At 30.8% G+C, this 23,636-nt stretch overlaps 1 protein-coding gene and 1 pseudogene across 1 annotated transcript; both read left to right on the forward strand.

The window, feature by feature from the left end:
• Positions 1 to 10,086, forward strand: part of LOC140920254 (uncharacterized) — a 15,821-nt pseudogene extending 5,735 nt beyond the window's left edge.
• Positions 10,087 to 17,880: 7,794 nt separating this feature from the next.
• On the forward strand, positions 17,881 to 23,432 carry LOC101500338 (GDSL esterase/lipase At1g71691). The gene is made up of 5 exons (XM_004499513.4): positions 17,881 to 18,250; positions 20,451 to 20,572; positions 21,183 to 21,422; positions 22,176 to 22,425; positions 23,058 to 23,432. Exons 1-5 carry the CDS (start codon positions 18,001 to 18,003, stop codon positions 23,276 to 23,278), a joined length of 1,083 nt encoding a protein of 360 aa, XP_004499570.1. The 5' UTR covers positions 17,881 to 18,000; the 3' UTR covers positions 23,279 to 23,432.
• The last annotated feature ends 204 nt before the right edge of the window (positions 23,433 to 23,636 follow it).

Here is a 23,636-nt window from a genome sequence, read left to right on the forward strand (position 1 = left end):
TTTTTTTTTTTTTACTTTTTTAAGGGTTTCCCAATATTTTCCCTATTTTAAAATAAGTTTTGGTGGCGACTCCATTGAATTCGAGAAACAATCGAAATTTTAGGCCGCGACAGCTGGCGACTCCACTGGGGACATTTTAGAGAGTCAGACCTAATAAATTAATTGTGCACAATTTTCATATTTTTATTTTTGTTTGTTTTTTATTTTCTTTTATTTTATACGTTTATTATTTCTTAATAAGTATTAGTTGACATTATAATATTTTTTAAGCTTGTAGATTATTCTTATTTATTTATTTATTCATTTATTTATTTATTTATTAATCTATTTATTTATATATGTTTTATTATCGTTATAGAGTTATTGAATTATATTTATTCCACCCCCTACACTTTTACTAAGACACACACTTATGAGTGGAACCTTACACCCGGATTTGAACAAAACTTAAGTTTAGTTTCGAGGTTGTGTAGTGGTAGCCTTCTGGATGTACATCCTGTTTGGTTAGCATGAAAATCTCACCTAGAGTTTGATCTTATTGAGGGTATTGTCACTCCAAATAGTTTGCCTATTGTTGTTGACAATATTCTAAAATGAGATTATTGGCTCTAGGAACCGTGTTTAGAACTATAGAGCCGCCCTTGTGAGAGTTTCACTGCATAAGTCAATAGACCCTTTCATCATAAGAATGTTTATATAAGTAAAAATACCTCATACATTCATTCAAAATGTTATATATTCACAACAATTATTCTACATAATTGCATTCATATTTCATGACATTGTTTCTTTTGAAAATAAATTGGCATTTTGCATCAATTTTCAGGATTGTTAGGGAATCATAAGAATCTTAGTCACGTGTTAAAATTAAAGTAGACAATGGGATCAGAAAAAAGAAAAACTTTACTTTTAAAGTTCAAACAACCTGATTTGAAAGGTTTAAGAGACATCAGCAATCAAATGAAAACTATACAACGTGATAGTTTCTTTCTCAAATATGGGAAGATCCTAAATCTCTTGGCAGTAAATGTGCAAATAGGGGCACTCACGGCGTTGGCTCAGTACTACGACCCTCTCTTAAGATGTTTCACCTTTCAAGACTTTCAGTTGGCCCTGACATTAGAGGAATTTGAGCGAATATTGGGTTATTCCCTAGAGAAAGGAAATCCTTATCGATATATTGGGCAACCACCAAGTTTGGGTGCAATTTCTGAAGTGTTGAAAATTGACATAAGAGAGTTGGCAAGTACAAAAGAAGAAAAAGGAGCCATTCATGGTTTTTCGAGAAAATATCTAGAGCAAAAGTGCCACGATTTAGCCGTTAAAAATGAATAGAGTGCTTTTATAGACGTTTTGGCTCTAATCATCTATGGTATTGTTTTATTCCCAAACCTTGATAATTTTGTTGATTTTGCTGCTATCAATGTCTTCTTATCTTTTAACAAACATAAGCAAAACCCAGTCCCCGCGATTCTTGATGATGTATACTACTCTCTACATATGCGACATGAGAAGAAAGGGGGAACAATTTTGTGTTGCGCTCTGGTGCTGTATATCTGGTTTATGTCTTATATGTTCAAGAAAGGGTATCATATTGGAATTAAAGATAATCGTGAATGGGCTCAAAGTATAGCTAGCCTTACTGGAGACACAATTTCATGGTATCATAGAGAACAAGGGGTGGAGGAAATAATATGTCAATGCGGAGATTTCCCAAATGTGCCTCTCATGGGAACCAAATGATGTATTAATTACAATCCAGCGGTAGCTTTGAGACAGCTTGGCTACCCTATGTTGGAAAAACCAAATGATAAGTCGTTGGAAGCTTTTATTTTGCACAATACGAGTATAATAGACCCACCGATGTTGCGAAGGATAAGTCGAGCTTGGGAAAAGATCATCAGAAAAGGAAAAGCACTTGGATGCAGAAGTTGCAGCACAAAAGAACCCTATCAACAATGGGTAAAAAATAGAGTCCAAGAAATCAAGCTACCTTTCCACTGTACACCCTCAAATGATCAGGAAATGCCTGAACCTATTCTTGTTGCAAATGAAGAGATAGAAGAACTCAAAGCATCATTGCTAAAATCTGAAGAGGAGAAAAAAGAGCTGCAAGCGAAGTTCGAAAAAGTCACCCAAGAGAATGAGAACTTACGATCAGAAAACACATGTATAAGTCAGTTTATCGAATACAAGAGGTTGAAAATTGAAAAAGGAAATAAACTTGACATACAAGATTGTTTGAGAGGCACAAATGAAGAGTTAGATGTGCGAAAACAAGAAAGGAATGCAGCTATTGAAGAAGCCTATATGTGGAAGCAATTGTGGACAAAATCAGCAAGCTCTGAGAAGAACATAAAAAGGGAGTTTGAAGATTTAAAGAAACAACTGAAAGAAATGGTAGATAAATATGAGAGTCAAGTAAGGAATGAGAGGCAACAGAAGGAAGAAATCGAAGAATTACTCTCAAAACACCAAGATGCACTAAAAGCAGAAATGGAAGCTTCTAGTGAGTTGAAGAATTACATTGATTATCAAGAAAAGATCTATAATGACTTGAAGGATGAAACCATATACTGGGAGGAGCGTTTCATGGTGTTGCTTGGGCAATTGAAGAACCAAGAGATTTATAAAGAGTTGGAAGATAAAGGCAAACATTGGAAAGATTGCTTTTCAAAATTGGCAATGCTAGCTAATCAATCAATCATAAAAATTCCAAAACATCTAAAAGAGATTGATGCAGTAATGCATCCACTCAACACTACAATCAAAGTCTACAAGTTCGTCTAATATTGCAAATATTTAGTAGAAGAATTGGAGGACATGATTGGTTGTCCTCTTGAAAAAGATGATTGAAATACCATAGTCGACGTAGTTTTTTAATTTTAATGCAATGTATTTTTTTTTCTCATCAATGAAGGATTTGCTGTTTTGTTTATCGATTCCCATATTCTTCTTTAATTAATAATTCGTGCAAGACTTATGATTCCCCAACATCCAAATGTAATAATTGCATTTTCATTCCATTCATGTTTAATACATACTCATAACTTTTTATTTATTTATTAAAAAAAAAGCACAGAAAAAATCAATAAAGCTGTTTCCCCGACACCCTTATCGGACTCGTGCAAACTCGAAGATCATGGAAGAACTTGAGCAAAATCAATAGGTGATGAGAATGGATGTCAACCAATTGAAGGACAAGGTTGATCAAATCTTAGAAGCTATACAGGCTTTGTCAAGGAAGGGGAATACATATGAGAATCCTCCGGATGCAAATTAAGAACACCAAACCACTCCTTCTCACCCACAAGGCTTTACCCCGACTACCCGGCAACCTCATACAACAACTATGCAATTTCCTATGTATGGTCTTTCACCCGGTTATACTTCACCTTGAGTTGTCAACCCTATAGACAACAACCCAAACCACTCAACTATCAACCCCCCAAAACCAAAACCAATCACACATCCCATCTCCTCTGGGCTACGTGCCACCCCAAAATGCTCTACCATCAGAAAATATTCCATATATTGCACCCCAAGTATCCCATTTTGATGCTAATGGGAATTGGCATCAACCTCACATTGGGGATGATACACAATCAAAGGAAAAATTACATGTCTTGGAAGAGCGAATAAAAGCAATTGAGGGGTATAATGTTTATGGCCTTGAAGCTTTCGATATGTGTCTGGTTCCTGATGTGACTATCCCTCCCAAATTCAAGGTTCCTGACTTTGAAAAATACAAGGGCAACACATGTCCTAAAAATCATCTAACTATGTATTGCAGAAAAATGGTTTCTCATGCTCATAACGACAAGCTGCTCATTCACCTTTTCCAAGACAGTTTGAGTGGGGCATCGTTAAGCTGGTATATGCATCTCGAGCGAAATCGAATTCGTTCATGGAAAGACCTGGCAGATGCCTTTTTGAAACAATATAGGTACAACATTGACATGGCCCCTGATAGGGTGCAATTGCAAAATTCATCGAAAAAGGACAATGAATCTTTCAAAGAATATGCACAGCGGTGGAGGGAAATGGCATCACAAGTGGAACCTCTCTTATCTGAAAGAGAAATGGTTGGTATGTTTATGGATACTCTCCAGTCGCCTTTTTATGATAAGATGATTGCGAGTATATCATCAAACTTTTCTGATCTGGTCATGATAGGAGAAAGGATAGAAAATGGGATGAGGAGTGGAAAGATCATATGTGCAACAACTGGCATAAAAAGACCCCAGACGACCCTCACAAAAAAGAAAGAAGGGGACGCTAATGCTGTAATGGTAAACCCCAAAGTCTCCTATTTTCCACCCATCAATTCTTATCGACCCCCAAATTTACAGCCCCCGATACCACAAACTCCTTACATTCCTTATCCATATCTGGCCGCAACCACACAAGCCTCATACCCTCAATATCACTCTTCAAGACCACCTTTTTATCAACCACCATCTACCGAATTTTCCCAATAAAATCAATGGAACCACAATCCAATTTCGAATCACTACAGACCACCTGTTAATCGAGAAAAAAGGATAACTCGTTTTGACCCAATTCATGTCACGTATAGCCAATTGTTGCCTCACTTACTTCAAAATTCAATGGTAGTCCCAAAACCAGTGAAACCTCTTGAACCACCATTTCCAAAATGGTACAATCCAAATGCCAAATGCGAATACCATGCAGGAGCCGTGGGGCATTCCATCGAAGATTGCCAAGCCTTAAAATCTAAAGTGCATGAATTGATTAATGCAAAATGGCTTACCTTCAAAGAGGATAGTCCCAACATAGGGAGTAATCCCTTGTCGGGCCATAAGGATGCCTCTATCAATGTTATTGAAGATGGGATAGACCAATATGCAACAGATGGTCATGTGTTCACCATGGAGTTGTGTGTGGGAAATAATATATCTTTCCCAAAACCATTGGAAATTCTTTACAAAAAGGAGAATATTAAGCCAACTCCTAGCAGACCAAATGCAATAATTGTCCAAGCACCAACCCCTTTTCCTTTCGGAAATACCAAGGCGGTACCGTGGAAATACGAAATCACATCCCATTTGGCCAATCATCTACCAAGTGATGGTTTTGAACCTAAAGGAACTGATGTCACTAACATCTCAGGGATTGGTGGAATGACTCAGAGTGGTCGAGTATACACTCTTGAACACCTTAGGAAAAATGAGGTTCATGGAGAAAAAGGAAAAGAAGATATGTATCATGCCATAAAAGGACAAGAGATCAGTAAAAAGACGGTGTCTGAAGAAGAAGCTAATGAATTTTTGAAGTTTGTCAAGCAAAGTGAATATAAGGTGGTGGATCAGCTAAATCAAACCCCTTCCAAGATATCAATTCTCTCCTTGTTATTGAATTCTGAAGCACATAGAAGGGCACTGATGAAAGTATTAAACGAAGCCCATGTTACTCACGATATCACTGTCGATCAGTTTGATGGGGTTATCGGTAACATCACTGCTAGTAGTTGTCTAAGTTTTAGCGATAATGAATTACCAACTGAAGGAACAGAGCATAATAAAGCACTACACATCTCTGTGAGGTGTCACGATCATATTCTTGCACGAGTGCTAGTAGATAATGGTTCATCGTTAAATGTCATGCCTAAATCAACACTATCAAAACTATTTGTTGAGGGAACCTGTTTGAAGCCTAGTGCTTTGGTGGTGAAAGCGTTTGATGGATCTAGAAGACAAGTTGTTGGTGAGATTGACCTGCCGATTCAAATCGGACCCCATATCTTTGAGATAACTTTCCAAGTGATGGATATTAAACCGGCGTACAGTTGTCTTTTAGGGAGACCGTGGATTCACGCTGCTAGAGCAGTAACATCCACTTTCCATCAAAAGCTAAAGTTTATAGTGAACAATAAGCTGGTGATAATATCTGGGGAAGAAGATATGATAGTGAGTCGTCTATCTTCTACGGGATACATTGAAGAAGCAGATGAAGCCATTGAGACTTCTTTTCAAGCATTAGAAATCGCCAATGCTATCTTCATGGGTGAAGGATTTCATTTAAAAGAACCAAAACTATCTACCACATCATTGAAGTTTACAAAATCCATGTTGGAAGGAGGAGCTTTTGTTAAATTCGAGAAATTGATAGAAATACCAGAAAAGAACAATAGGTATGGGTTGGGATATGTACCTACTCAAGCTAATGAAGAAAAGGTTGCAAGGAAAAAAGAGAAAACAAGGTGACTCGTTGGGAAAACTGAAAACCAAATTCACAGAAGATTCCTATTTGTGACATTCGCCAAAATTTTCAACGCGCCGGAATAATATATGCTGATCAGGTAGCTTTTGCGGAAGAGGATCATGGTGATGATGTTACCCTCAAGCTAGTGTACCCATGTCCTCCAAACACCAATCTCAACAATTGGAAGATCATCGAGTTTCCCGTGTTTGTTAATTTGTGTTCAAAGTAATTATGTATTTTTAACTCCTTTTGCTCTGCCCAAGGCTATAAGGATAACTAATTAGGGCATATGTATTTCAATTTCGTACTTATTATCAATAAATGCATTTTTGAATTTCTCTTTTCTCTTTCTTTTGGCAATCCTTATTCATATTTTCTTTTTTTCCTTTTTCTTCTTAATTTAAACAATGCAGAGTCGAAAATGAATATGTTGAAAATAGCAGCGCTAGAACCATTTCTTGTAATTTTGAACGTCTGATTAATCATGCTGATGAGGATTTTGTAGATGATTGTGAGCTTCCCCCAGAACTAGAAAGCTTAATTGAACAGGAAACTAAGATAATCCAACCCTATCAAGAACCTGTTGACGTGATCAATTTAGGGACTGAGCATGATAAAAAAGAAGTTAAAATTGGTATGTCTATGAAAGAAAGTGAGCGAGAAAAGTTGGTTAAACTTTTAATTGATTATGTGGATGTCTTTGCATGGTCATATCAGGATATGCCCGAGTTAGATACTAACATAGTTGAACATAAGCTACCACTCAGGCCTGAATACACTCCAATTAAACAGAAGTTGAGAAGGATGAGACTTGATATGTCACTTAAAATTAGAGAAGAGGTGAAGAAGCAATTTGATGCTGGTTTCTTAGCAGTAGCAAAATATCCTTAATGGGTGGCTAATATTGTACCAGTTCCAAAGAAAGATGGAAAGGTTCGAATGTGCGTTGATTATCAAGATTTAAATAAAGCTAGTCCTAAAGATGATTTTCCTCTACCTTATATTGATGTCCTAGTGGATAGCACTGCTCAATACTCTCTTTTCTCCTTCATGGACGGTTTCTCAGGGTACAATCAAATCAAGATGGCTCCTAAAGATATGGAGAAAACTACATTCATCACACAATGGGGGACTTTCTGCTATAAAGTGATGCCATTTGGATTGAAGAATGTTGGGGCAACCTATCAAAGAGCAATGGTAACCTTGTTTCATGACATGATGTATAAGGAAATAGAGGTTTACGTGGATGATATGATCGCAAAATATCGAACCGAGGAAGACCATGTTGTTAACCTTCAAAAGTTATTTGAGAGACTAAGGAAGTTCAGACTCCGTTTAAACCCTACTAAATGCACATTTGGTGTAAGATCAGGCAAGTTACTTGGGTTTATCGTTAGTCAAAAAGGGATAGAGATGGACCCAGATAAAGTAAAAGCAATACAAGAAATGTCGGCTCCACGCATGGAAAAAGAAGTTTGTGGCTTTTTGGGTAGATTGAATTACATTGCGAGGTTTATATCGCATCCCACCGCTACATGCGAACCAATTTTTAAATTGTTGCGCAAAGACCAAAAGGTTGAATGGAATGAGAATTGTCAAAAAGCTTTCGAAAAGATTAAGCAATACTTATCAAAACTTCCCATCCTAGTGCCTCCTATTCTTGGGAAACCACTTATTATGTACTTAACAGTACTTGACGAGTCAATGGGCTGCGTACTGGGGCAGCATGATGAATCTGGTAGGAAAGAACATGTTATTTATTATTTGAGCAAAAAGTTCACCAGTTGTGAAACAAGATATTCACTACTTGAACGAACATGTTGCGCATTGGCATGGGTTGTTCGTCGGTTGAGGCTATACATGTTTTGTCATACAACTTGGTTGGTGTTTAAAATGGACCCAATTAAGTACATCTTTGAGAAACCTGCTCTTACTGGAAGGATCGCCCGTTGGCAGATGTTGTTATCAGAATACGATTTGGTATATGTTACACAAAAATCTATCAAAGGAAGCGCACTAGCAGAGTACTTAGACCAACAACCGGTAGAAGATTATCAATCAATGCAGTGTGAATTCCCCGATGAAGACATAATGACTTTAATTGAAGAGATTGAATCATCTGATAAAGAAAAATGGAGGTTGGTGTTTGATGGTCCTCTAATGCGTTAGGGCATGGAATTAGAGCCATTTTGATTTCTCCAGAGAACCAGTTCACTCCATTTACGGCTAGGTTGTGTTTTGATTGTACAAACAATATTGCAGAATATGAAGCATGTGTTATGGGCATTAAGGCAGCTATTGAATCAAATGTAAAATTTCATGAGGTATATGGAGACTCATTGTTGGTCATCCATCAGACGAAAGGAGAATGGGAAACGCGAGATTCTAAATTGATTCTGTATCACACCCATATCAAAGAATTGATAGAACACTTCGAGCATATCACTTTTCACCATATTCCTCGAGAAGAAAACCAATTGGTTGATGCCTTGGCCACATTATCATCAATGTTCAAAATAAGCATCGGTCAGGATGTGCCGGTCATGAAAATTCAACAAAAGGATAAGCCAACATATTGCTTATCGATAGAATACGAGCTTGATAGCAAACTATGGTTTTATGATATCAAATCCTATGTAAAGAATAAGGAATATCCATCAGGTATTTCAGAGAACGACATGAGGGTTTTGAGGAGGTTGTCAATGAACTTCTTCTTAAATGGTAATGTGCTTTATAAGAGGAATCATGATATGGTTCTCCTCAGATGTGTGGATAAAGCAGAAGAAGAAAAGATCATTCACGAGGTTCACGAAGGTTCTTTTGGAACTCATGCAAATGGACACGCAATGGCAAGAAAAATCTTGAGGGCTGGCTATTATTGGTTGACTATGGAATCTGATTGCTTTAGTTACGTAAAGAAATGTCATAAATGTCAAATATATGCTGATAAAGTACATGTATCGCCCACCTCTTTGAATGTTTTAACATCACCATGGTAGTTTTCAATGTGGGGGATGGATGTTATTGGACTCATCGAGCCAAAAGCTTCCAATGGTCACTGGGTTTATCCTGGTAGCTATTGATTACTTCACAAAATGGGTTGAAGCCGCCTCTTATACCAATGTGACGAGAATTGTGGTTGTTAAATTCATCAAAAGAGAATTGATTTGTCGATATGGCTTACCAAATAAGATAATCACTGACAATGCGACTAATCTGAATAATAAAATGATGAAGGAGTTGTGTGATAGTTTCAAAATTCAGCATCACAATTCTTCGCCATATCGTCCAAAAATGAATGGGGCTGTAGAAGCAGCAAATAAGAATATCAAGAAGATTATACAAAAAATGGTGGAGACATATAAGGATTTGCATGAAATGCTTCCCTTTGCATTACATGGCTATAGAACCTCTGTTCGTACCTCAATAGGGGCAACTCCTTTCTCATTGGTGTATGGAATGGAAGCGGTACTTCCCATTGAAGTTGAAATTCCCTCGATCAGAGTCTTGATGGAAACAAAACTGGAAGAGGCGGAGTGAGTTCAATCACGATTTGACCAATTAAATCTCATAGAAGAAAAAAGAATGATAGATCTATGTCACGGCCAGCTATATTAAAAAAGACTTAAAAAGGCATACGAGAAAAAAGTCTGTCCTCGAGAGTTTCAAGAAGGGGACTTAGTGTTAAAGAAAATATTGCCCATAAAAAAAGATTCTCGTGGAAAGTGGACTCCGAATTATGAAGGACCATATGTTGTGAAAAAACCTTTTTCTGGATGAGCTCTAATACTCGCAGAAATGGATGGAGATGATCTTCAACTTCCAGTAAATTCAGATGCAGTCAAAAAATATTATGCTTAAAAAAGGTGATGAGCTCGCTAGGTTGAAAACCTGAAAATGCGACTTAGGCAAAAACTAGAGCATCCCGATGGATTGAAAACTCGAAAGAGCGGTCCATGCAAAAGTTAGGGATAAGCGCTTCAGATTGGGGCAATTATCATTCTTGGAAGCTGATTATCAGGATTCCTAAATTACGAGAATGTCTAGCGTTTGTTATGTCTCCACCTAAAATTAAACATGCACATCCCCACATTGTAACCCCTACCTCAATTGTTTTTGCTTTCATTGTAACGAATGTACATTTTTCAATATTGTCATTCAATGTTGTACGTTACACTCTTTATATACCAATCCAGATTCATTATTGATTTCTATTGTTTCAAAATTTTGTTTTATGATAATAAATGTTGGAATTTGAAATATGTGAAAATATAAAAATATTTTAAATATTGTGACACTTGAAAAATATATACACGGGAACTCGTTTGATTCTCTAGATATATGAGTGTGTGAAAAATAATAAGGAGGGTAATCATTTTAAACAATAGATTTTGTTTCGCCTCGATAAAGCGGTCACACGAGACATATTGGAGTCGTCGTGCAAAAAATGGTTGTTATCTTCATCCATTGAATCTTGGGACGGAGAAGAGCATAAGGATCGGGGAATCAAAGAAAAGAACAAAAATTTATCTATAATGCATAAACCTTACATAATTTTCTCATACTCACATGATCCATGCATCTTCATTGACACTTTACATATACTCAATGCATCACACACAGATGAATCGTTCATACCTTATCATCTGAATAGCAAATATCATATACTTATTCCCCCTCTTTATCCACCTTCAAGATTGGACCAATTACGATCTACGCATCGGCAACCAATCTGAAGACGATCATTTATTTTTTCTATAGATCTACGCATCGGTAACCAATCTGAAGACGATCATTTTTAATTTCTATAGATCCACGCATCGATAACCAATCCGAAGACGATCACTTTTATTTCTATAGATCTACGCATTGGTAAACAATCCAAAGACGATCACTTTCATTTCTATAGATCTACACATCAGTAACCAATCCGAAGACGATCATTTTTAATTTCTATAGATCCACGCATCGGTAACCAATCCGAAGACGATCACCTTCATTTCTATCGATCTACACATCGGTAACCAATCTGAAGACGATCGTCTTTATTTCTGTCGATCTACGCATCGGTAACCAATCTGAAGACGATCATCTTTATTTATGTCGATCTACGCATTGGTAATTAATCCGAAGACGATTATTCTACACATCTAAAAAAAATTGCATCATTCTCACTTTAACATTTCAAATGCACTTTAATACATGTGTCTTTTATTGGACAAAATTTAGTTCCTTATATTTATTTATCTTTTACTTGATAACATGAAAACGAATACCATTGTTACTCAAATTTTCATATTTTTCAAGTAAAATATAATTAAATAGGGGCAGCTGTAGTACCCTTATTTTGTCCAATTTTTAAAAAATAAATCAAAAAGGAAAATATATATTAAAAAAGGAAGTAAATATATTTACAATAAGTAGGCTCATCAATTTACAATGCCAAATCAAGTTATAATTTTTAAATTACAATTACAATCAAATTGCAACCATAAATATTAAATCAAATTAAATTACAATAAGATTTAAACCAAACTAAATTAAGCCTTTGGCTCTGTTTTGTTGCTGTTGTTGCCTCTTTATTTCTGATGCAGTGTTTGGCTCTGTTTTGTTGCTGCCTTTCTGTTTCAGATACAGTGTCATTGACCTTTGTTTTGTAACTAATTAGAGAAACATAAAAAACATAATTTATAAGTTAGTATTTGTACACATTATGCATAACTAAATGACAAATTTTTTAGTTTAAAAAAAAGAAACTAAAAGACAAATAAAAGCTCAACAATGAACAGATCAGAACAAATAATCTAAAATTATGAAGGCATCAAAGGTGCAGAAAAATGCTGATGATGAGCAAAGCAATCTAAACATCAAACAAGAAATTGATGGAGAAGGACAAAGGCAGGCAAGAAAGCAACTAAACAGATCAAAAACTCTATAAAAACACCTTATCAATTTCAAAAAGGAAAAGGGGAGATTAACACTACTGATATAAAAAACGCATACAAAGAAGAAGATAAGTAAGAAATCATCAAAGGGTGCATCAGTAACAAACAACAAATAACAATCGAACAGGTAATTTTTTTATACAATAAATTTGTTTCTTGATCTTCACTGTACAACTGTTTTTGGTTAAAAAATGCAGATTTTTTTAAATCAAGCATAACGGGAAAAACATAAAACAAAAGATTCAAACCTGTGACATGCTGTCACCGTCGAAAACGTTGTCGCTGTGGTCGCTGCGGCCGCCGTCACTGTTGGTGTTGTGGTCGTCGTCGCCGTTGGTGTTGTGGCCGCTGTCGCTGTTTCCTTGTTCGTCCTCATTTTCCTCTTTTCCAGTCGATGCAACTGTCACATTTCCCCCCTCTACTTTCAAAATCGTAGGAACATAGAATGGGTAAGGAAGGAGATGGTTAGGGGCTGAAAAGTAACATTAAGGTTTTGCTCATGAACGATTTCTCTGCTTTGTTATTCACTGAATGGGTTTGCTATTTAGGGTTTGCTATGGAAAACGGTCGCCCCCCTTCTAATTAGGGTTTTCTGTTTTGAACTTTGTTTTTTTTTTTAAGTTAGTTTGGGCTTGGGACTTCTTACTAATCTATTCATTTTAATCTAAGCCCATATGTAACTCAATCCATTTAAATCCATTCTTTTTATTTACTAATCTCAACCCATTTAAATTTTACTAATCTCAACTCATTTTTATTTTACTAATCTCAACCCATTTTTATTTTACTAATCTCAACCCATTTAAATTTTACTAATCTCAACTCATTTTTATTTTACTAATCTCAATCCATTTAAATTTTACCAATCTCAACTCATTTTTATTTTACTAATCTCAACCCATTTTTATTTTACTAATCTCAACCCATTTAAATTTTACTAATCTCAACTCATTTTTATTTTACTAATCTCAATCCATTTAAATTTTACCAATCTCAACTCATTTTTATTTTACTAATCTCAACCCATTTAAATTTTACTAATCTCAACCCATTTAAATCTTACTAATCTTAGTCCATTTAAATCTATTCATTTTACTTTTTTTTATTATTTAAAAAAAAAGGTTTAATTTTCTTCATAATTAAATATCAATTTCATCAAAAAAAATACAAATAAATATTATGTTAAAAATTAATTAGATGTGCACATTTACAGCTTTTCGAACTTTATACTACTAGATTGGAAGCTAAAACTGTTTTATTTGAAAGATGGAATTTTACTTTATATTACTAGAGTTTTGTTTCAATCACTTATTTACTTAAAAGCTATTTTGAAAGATTTTACATTTGAATATGTTTTTCTATTAAAATGTTTATTTATTTAATAGATCATATTACAAGTCCATGTATTTTTTTTTACCATTTTGTGTGTGTTTACTACTGACTTTATTTTGCAGAATTATTTAAACTTATTTCATATTTAACATCAATTTTTTTTAAAAAGCAAAGAATATTTATAATCGAATTTTAAAAGATTAATTAGATGTGACATCTTTTAATCTTTGAGTTGTTAGGACACAAGTGGTACAACTTGATAGTCCTAAAACTCTCTTTATTTATTTATTCATTTATTTATTTATTTTAATGAACTAATCTAAAATCGATTTATTTATTAGATGTAACTTTTTTATCTGCGAGTTATTAAAACACAAGTTGTACTACTTGGTGGTTTTGAAACTCAATTTAAAAATCGAGAACAATAAAATATTTTTAGATGATTAAATTAGATGTCACATCTTCTTTATTCCTTGAGTTTTTCGTATTTTAAAATATTTTTTTAAGTCATACAAATTTATTTGCTTTTCTTGTCAAAACATTTTTTTAAATATAACAAAACCCATTTTCGTTAAAAAAAAATCAACACATCAACATTTTCTACACCAAGAACTACGTAGCTTTGATTTCTCCATCGCACCGGGAGATACGTAGGAGCAAGATCACATTCTTGTCAAGCACATAAATAAAAATTTCGTTTTTTTATTTTGTTAAGTACATATTTATTTCAAAATCATATTTTAAATATAGTAATAATTGTTATTCATATTTAATAAGAAAAATAAATATACTTAAGTTAATATTAATTTTGCATAATTAATTATAGGTAACCGTATTTTAACGGATGTCGTAGGGTGCTAGTACCTTCCCTACGCATAATCGACTCCGAACTCAAAATTTGGTTTCAAATACCACATTTATTTTATTTTTACTATTTTAAGGGTTTCCCAATATTTTCCCTATTTTAAAATAAATTTTGGTGGCGACTCCATTGAATTCGAGAAACACTCGAAATTTTAGGCCGCGACAATATATATACCCAGATACTTTTTTTCCATAGATAAAATATCTAATTGATAGAAGAAACAACATAAAGATCAATTAACAAGGTTTTCTTTCGAATATAAAATCCAATCATAGAAATACAGTATCCCACGTTTTTTTGCTACTTAGGTTTCGATACATTTTAAAATAGAGAAATTTCTAGTAGAACAGGTGCTATCTAAAAACAATTAGTTGATCTGGAGTAAAGAATTATTATGGATTCATCGTTGGTAGAATGAAAAGAATTAGGAGAAGAGGGATCCACGGACAATGAAAATGAATGGGAAGATCGAAAAATAAAGAATTTTTTGGTTCAACGGAGTTAGTTAAGCAATTTTTGTTTTTTTAATTCAAATAATTAACTTACATTTGGCCCAATAATGATGGGACATATATTAATAAAAATTTGCTTGAACGTCAAAATTAGACTAGGGGACTACAAAATTAGAAAGGGATAAAATTGAAGGATCAAAATCACTCAAAAAAATCTATAGACCTCAAAATCACACATTTAGAAAACTTAAAGGACCAAAAGTAAAAGTAACTAACAATCTCTTCAAAATCTAATAATGCTAACAAAATCAACTTTCTTAATCAAGGACAAAACCAAACAAAAGGAGCAAAAATGTTTATTGTATAGAAATGTTAATAAGTTCTTTAAAGGCATTCATAATGGAACTCTCTAATTCAAATGTTTAAATTGATTCCACGTAAATAAATCATTCGTTTTATTATTTTTTAATCATAGTATTTAATAAATATTATTATCTCCAAAATCAACACCTAAAAAAATATTAATTAATGAATCTCAACAATAACTTTATATTTATTATATTTTCATATTCATTTATTTTAATACAATTTATTAAGTGAGACCACAAAAATTAATAAAAGATAGGTGCTTCTAAAGCCACTCTTTTCTATAGACATACCCCCATATTATTTACTCCACAATATTAAAAGAATGAGTTGATGCATATTAGGGAAAACACTCTATTATAGATAATCTAATATCACATTCACATGTTAAGTAACCAAATATTGAAAGAATGAGTTGATATGCACGCACGTGTTGGTGTGATCTAGTTTAATGGAGTCACATTATGACTATTGCTCTAAATTACTGGCCTAAATTTGAAGGGACAAGCTTTAACCATTCAAAGAGATACAATCGTATAAATGGAGTATAGTTTTACACCATGTTACATTTATGACTCGTCTCACTTACTTACCTCTTCTATTAGATGATGACATTTATTGCTCATTGAGTCAATTGATTTTCTTTTTTTTTTTTTTTTACAGTAGAGTCAATTGGTCTTTACATGCACAAGATTTCAAACAATGCCATACAAAATATATACTCTATCTAAAATGAAATAAATTATGTCTATTAAAAAATATTTGATTATATTTAATTTATATTGTAATTCCAATAAAAATTAAGCCTATCATGTAAAATTACTCTCTATGATTAATAAATTTGATTATTAAAAATATAAAAAATCACATTAAATAAAGGGCATTTTAGTGATATTATTATTATTATTAAATATGAAAGAAATTATTAATTTTTATTTATATTTTATTTTAAAAAAAATTATTTTACTTATACGATCTTATGAAGCGAGTAGATATACGAGCTTCATGTCTCAACATGTGTGTGCAAATTTTTCTTATATTAAACGTTTGATTCTGAATATTTATTTATTTTATATTATTTGTCATTCTACAATAAAGCAATTATTATTACTATTAACATTTATACAACTTGTGTTTGTTGTATATTAACTCGTTTAACTCTTTGACTAATAATGACTACCTATGTTCCTAATTATAATATTTTTTAAGAAAATAATTTGTCTCTAAATATAAGTTTTTTTCTTAAATTACTATATGATTAGTTATTATTTTTTTAAATATGTTCTTATTAATACTACTAATTTATAAAAATAAAATATTAAGTTGAACACATTATATATAAAAAATATTTTAAAAATATCAATGTATAAAATTGACACATTAAATTTACCACCTACTTTTCTTAATAAATGTAAATAAAATAATAGGTGGTTATAATAAGAGGACTTTAATAAAAGACTAAATTACATATGTCGTCCCTTAACTTAATTTCAGTTAACGTTTTAGTTTTTTATCCTTTTTATTTTTCGATTTGATAATTTATTTTAATTTTAAGTGACAATTTGATATTTTAACAATGTTATTCTTTTTTCTACAAAAACTCAAAAAAAAATCATCAAAACTTTCAAACAAAACCCATAAAATTAATAATCATCTTCAATATAATGCAAATTTCATCAAATGCATAACTCAAATATTCAAATAAACTCATATTTTCATCTCCAACAACATCAAATAAATAATGAAAATATGAGTTTCTTTAAATATTTAAGTTATGATTTTGATTAAATTTGCATTTTATTGAAGATGATAATGAATTTTATGAGTTTTGTTTGAACATTTTGATGATTTTTTTTTTAATTTTTATTAAAAAAAAAAGGACAACATTGTATAAAATTTTAAAATATAAAATATCAAATTATCACTTAGAATTAAAATAAAGGACCAACTTGAAAAAAAAAATAAAGGAATAAAACGGTAACTCAAATTAAGTTAAGGAACCGCAGATGCAATTTAGTCTTTAATAAATTATAAAATTTATTTTATCATGATAAATTAGTATGCTTTATATTTTTCTTACAAAATTTCCGGACTTAAAAGAAATTTAAAAATAGATAGATAGAGTAACTTATTTATAAGAAAAAGATATTTTATATTATAATTTTTTAATATAAAATTATTTTAATTATGAATGTTATTTTATTTTTCATTTTACTTTTAGATAAATTATAATTTTGATATGTGAACGTGTATATCGCTATAATTTTAATTTCTCAGACAAAAATTTAAATTAATCATCAAATAATTAAATAATTAATTTAATCTTAGATATTATTATAATTAAAGATTATTTTAATAATAATTTATATCATTTAAATACTATTATAATAAAATTATATATTTTTTAAATTATTTTGATAATTAAATCATTAATTTAAATTTTTTATCAACTTAGAATTCTAAGGGACAGCACTCTACATTTTTTAAAATTTAAAAATTAAAATGATAGTTTATTGTTTACTTTTTATTTTTATTGTTAGTAATCATAAAATATTATAACAGTAGTACAAAAAGCCTGCACAACTGCAAGGTAGAAAACAGATGAAAATATTGAATGCTTTTCAACCACCTCCTATACCATCATCTCCAATTAAACTCTTACCCTCATTCCAAAGTCATTCAAATAGTAACTATTTTTTTTATTTATTTTTTGAAAAAAAAAACTATTTTTTTTCCTTTATATAAAAATAGTAACCTCTTTTGTTTTCTTACCTCACACACATCTACAAGCTCTTTTGACAAATTAACTTTTTTGATGGCTAAGTTTGGAGTATATCCAATGTTGGTTCTTTTCATGGTGTTGAATAGTGTCATAGGCCAAAATGGTGGTAGGGGAGATGAACTTGTGCCTGCCATGTTCATATTTGGTGACTCTCTTATTGATAATGGTAATAATAACAATATGGCTTCCTTAGCTAAGGCTAACTATTTTCCATATGGTATTGACTTCAATGGAGGTCCAACTGGTCGTTTCTCAAATGGTTACACCATTGTTGATGAAATAGGTAACCCTCATTTTCCTCTTATCCATCATTTTTATTACTTATATTTGTAATTATCACATTTCATGTATTATTAAAATATTAATATGAAGCCAAGCAAGATTTTAGTGTGTTTCAAATTGATGCAAATATGATATACATTTTAACTAACATGATAATACAAGAATAATGTATATATAGATACTTGAGTCTATTAAGTATTTAGTCAAGATTTGATCTATGAGTAATGGTGAAAAAACATTCCATTTGATGAGAATGGTTAATCTCTTAAATTGATATTTTATGGAATTTGTATTTAAAGTTGTGTGTGGAAGTACATTGGTTCTAAAAAGGGTTATGTATAGAGTCTTATAAAATTAGACTTTATAAACTTTATGTTTAGTCCGTACATAAATTTTACAACAACAAAAAGAAAAAACATTAGTGCTTTGGTCCATGCATTTATAATAGTTCTTATAAAAGTAAAATAAGGAAAACAGTTAGACAAAAAATCGTATATATAAAGTAAACTAATAAAATATAAATTTACAGAACTAAAAATATATTTCATTTTTTTTAAAAATAATGTATGTGTTTTACAACTCTTCCCTAAGAATAAGTTGTTATCTAAGGCTAGTTTCATTTATTTATATAAAAAAAAATATTATTGGGAGTTGGATTAAATGGGTATATTTTACATACATATATTTGTTAGAAGGAAAATTGCAATTGTAAAGTAAATATTCTTCTAATTTGTAATTTAGTATAGTCACTGACAAATTTCTGATTCCATGATTAAGAACTGATTGTCTTGACACATTTTGCAATATAAAATTATTTAAATAGTTTTCATTTTTTTTAAACTTGTTAATTTTTGGCTTAAAAGTTTATTGGAGGACAAGCTGACATTTTTTGTCCCATTTCCTAGTAAGGCTACCCTTCAACTGCCACACCTAACTCTTATTATCTGAAGTAATTGCTTACAGTAACTTTCTCTTTTTTACTTTAATAAATGACTGTGTTTTATATGTTTGTTTTGGTGCACATGACCAAAAGGTTTGACAAATCTCATTCATTGCATTCTTAAAGTAAATGATGCATTAAAGAGGATATAGTAGTGGGGTCTACACAATACTCAAATGGGGTAGGCAGATTAACTAAACCAATCAACAACACACGCAAAAGCACTTATTTTATTTAATGTTAACAATAAATTTGGGCCACATAGTATACTTCACTATCATTATTTATTGTTTGTGTGACACCTTCAATTTATTACAAATTATTCTTAAATATGAATTTAAAGTTAACTTTGATAAAAATCAAAATATATCTGATAATTTAAAAGTTATAATTAAAGTAATAGTATAAAAAATATTTACACTGACAATTTATTTAATTAATATAACATACATCACTTTATTTTAGTTATTATTTTCCACTTTTTATATATAATTATAAAAATACACAAATAATTAGTAAAGATAATAGAGTAAAATTATTATTCTTTTTCATTAGTTAGATATATTTTTTTAATCTGTATAAAATGATCAAATGCAACACTTGTTTTTAAACAAATGGAGTATATTTTTAATGAAAGTTGTGTATTCAATACATTAAAAATTAAAATACTTGACTTTTTAATAAATAATTACTTTATTTAAAATTCTTAGACAATATCTTTAGGATATTCGTTAGTAAGATCCATAAAAAAAATCACTTTACATTTAAGAATAACCATAGTTTACATTATTTAATATTTTAAAATAATAAAAAAGTAAGTATATTTTTAAAATTGTCCCACCTGTTTTATTTAAATAAAAAAATAAATAAATTAAGGATTATTTTATAAATAATAATATTGAATATGATAAAATAAAATTAATTAAGTTTTTGTTATATTTAAAACCACCAAATATGTTTTTTTTTTTATATTCAAAATTAAAGGAAGTAATTAATATTTAATGCATAAAGAACAATAGGTACTTTAAAATTAGCCACCATAAAGTAATAGTAGGAATTCATAAACCCAACTGTAGAGTATTTACTAAAACAAAGTGTAAGACTCAACTACTTTCTCAAAATGTGTAAGGTTCATAACTACTTTATATTTTCTCACTAGTCACTAGTAATATTTTTTGACTAGTCAAAGTACCCTATTTTGAATTAATATATGTATTATTTCCTCTTAATTGAAACTGATATGTGTTTCTTATGAATGCAGCTGAATTGCTTGGACTACCCTTAATTCCTGCATACAATGGAGCTGCAAGGAATCAAGTGTTTCATGGAGTAAACTATGCTTCAGCTGCTGCTGGAATCCTTGATGCTACAGGAAGAAACTTTGTAAGTTAATAACAAAAAAAAATAAAGTTTTTATTTGATAGAAAAAAAGCTTCCTATTCTACTATTTTCAAAATAAAAATCAGCAAAATTCTATCTAAAATTAGTATTATCTCAACAAATATTAAATCGATTGACTTTATTATCAATTGAAAAAATAAATATTACACAAAATCAATTTCATTAATTTAAAAAATATTTTATGCTATAAAACATTTGAAAAACAAGTTTAGAACAAAATTTGTATAATTTCACCAAAATATTACAATAAAATTTTAAAAATATCTTGTCTTAAAGTTTATCTTATTGGACCAAACTTAGTAAATTTAATAATTTTATTTTTGTATTTTGAAATAATACATAAACTATCATAAACGAAGGTTGATTCAGTTGGTAAGAAGTTGACTCACATCTACAAAATTGTAGATTTAATTTTCGTTGTCAATGTAAAGACATCTGCCTTGACCTTATGAGCCTCTGAAATCCAACTCATTAAACATTTTCTTTCTAAAAAATAAAGAATACATAAACAATCCAATTTATGACTTAGTTTTTATGTGATGGTAGATATTATCATTATGTATCTTAATTGGTTAATTAATCTTTTGATAAGGTTGGGCGCATACCATTTGATCAACAACTTAGGAACTTTGAGAACACATTGAATCAAATTAGTGGAAATCTTGGAGCAGATAATATGGCAACACAACTATCAAGGTGCATATTCTTTGTTGGAATGGGAAGCAATGACTACCTAAATAATTATCTTATGCCTAATTATAACACAAGAAATCAGTACAATGGACAACAATATGCTGATCTCCTTGTTCAAACATATAACCACCAACTCACTGTAAGATTTCTTTACTCTAAAATTCAAACAATCAAGTATTTGGTTGTTGTTGACTATATATTCTTTGCCAAACAATGTCTAATGTTTTTGTGTGCTACAATATAAAATCCTAAGTGGCTTTTTTAAGAGGGCTCTAACAAATTAAGAGTGTGTTTGGAAGAGCTTGTTTACAGCTTATTTAGACTTATTGCATAAGTAATTATACAAATGTTTGGGGGATATTGTGAAAAATAACTTATAACATATCATTGTTCATAATTGTTTTCAGTTGATTAAAAAAATCAAAATAACTTTTGCAATGAAGTTAAAACTTATATGAAAATAATTTAACTATATATTTTTTTTGACTATAGAATTTGCTTATAACCACCAATTTAACTAAAGTATTTGGGAGAACTTGTGAAAATAGTTTATATTATAAGTTGTTTTCAATTTATTTAATAAACTATTTACGATAGTTTTTTAAAATAGTTTACAATTTATATAAAAATAATTTAACTAGATTTCTTCTTTGACTATAGAAATAGTTTATGCATAATTAATGCATTATTTTTAGGGTATACATTTATTCAATAATCACTTACTTTAACCAATCATACCCTATTTAGTAGGGACATATAAAAAATAACAACATTTTATACAATTTTTACATGGCTAATTATTTTCATATCTTGTGTGATAGCTAGTGCTACATTTTTGTGAAAGGTTAATTTTCAAGTAAAAATGATCGGTTTCATAATGTGTCTTTTCTAGAGACTTTATAATCTTGGAGCAAGGAAATTTGTGATTGCTGGATTAGGGCTAATGGGGTGTATTCCAAGCATATTGGCTCAAAGCATGAGTGGAAAATGTTCTCAAGAAGTGAACTTGTTAGTGCAACCTTTCAATGAAAATGTGAAAACCATGTTGAGCAATCTCAATACTAATCTACCTGGTTCAAGATTCACATTCCTTGACACTTCACGCATGTTCCAAGAAATCCTTCTCAATGCTAGAACTTACGGTATGATTCAAAACATAAAACTTCACACATCAATCTTATTATATTGCTTCATGTTTTATATATATATATATATATATATATATATATATATTCTAACACATTTTATGTTGTTTTGGTTTTAATCAATACGATAAAAATTGGGCCGAATTGACTGGTTTAACTAGGAACTAGCCAACTTGTTGGTTGGTCTGATCACGGTTGTACCATAGTATGGTTGAATCGGAGTTGAAATGGATTGAACTGATTGAAGGATAATTCGACTAGTTTTATTTATTTATTATAGTATATTTGATATTATAACTTTTCAATTTTAATCCTTAAAAAAAAGTTTATTCAAGTTTAGTCCTTAATTCTAACACATTGTTTTGCATGTGGTTATGATTTTAACTAACGTTTTAAAAATTAAATTGAAGTGTCTGGTTAATAGTTAAATTAGAATCTGGACTCTTCGTTGATGGTTTAGTCAAAATTGTACCATAGTATTTAAACTAAAATTGAATCGGATTAAACTGATTAATAAAGCCTCATTGGTTCGATATCATTTTATATATACAATATTTAACACTCTATAATGCAAATTTTGCAACATGTCTTTGGTTAAAAGACTAATAGCTCAATTCCTTTGTGTGTAGGATTTACTGTTGTGAATAGAGGGTGTTGTGGCCTTGGAAGAAACAGAGGTCAAATTACATGTCTACCCTTCCAAACTCCATGTCCTAATAGAAACCAATATGTATTTTGGGATGCATTCCATCCAACAGAAGCAGTCAACGTTTTGATGGGAAGGATAGCTTTTAGTGGAAGCACAAATTTTATTTATCCTATTAACATTCAACAACTTGCTCAACTATAAAATTGAGTATGCTATGTGAGAATCTTGATTTGTTATCTCACTTTTATCTTTTTAATTATCATTTACATTTAGTGTAAGGAACTATATTAGAGAACAATTAATTGTAGTGTCTTGGTGCATGCTATGATGATATGAATTTAGTGGTCTTATTTTATTTTTTTTAGTATTATTATTAAAAATATATAATTTTATGAAACACTTATCTATAACCCGATTTAACCTTTATGATCCCTTGGAACATAATTGAAATGGGGGCAAGGGTGATGTATAAACTTCCATTAATTTTTTTTGGTAATTTCAATTCATAAATATGCTTTAAAATAACATCATCTTCCAACCTACCCATATACATATATTA

Source organism: Cicer arietinum, chromosome 5, assembly GCF_000331145.2.
Source record: "Cicer arietinum cultivar CDC Frontier isolate Library 1 chromosome 5, Cicar.CDCFrontier_v2.0, whole genome shotgun sequence".
In the NCBI taxonomy this organism is placed as follows: Eukaryota; Viridiplantae; Streptophyta; class Magnoliopsida; order Fabales; family Fabaceae; genus Cicer; species Cicer arietinum.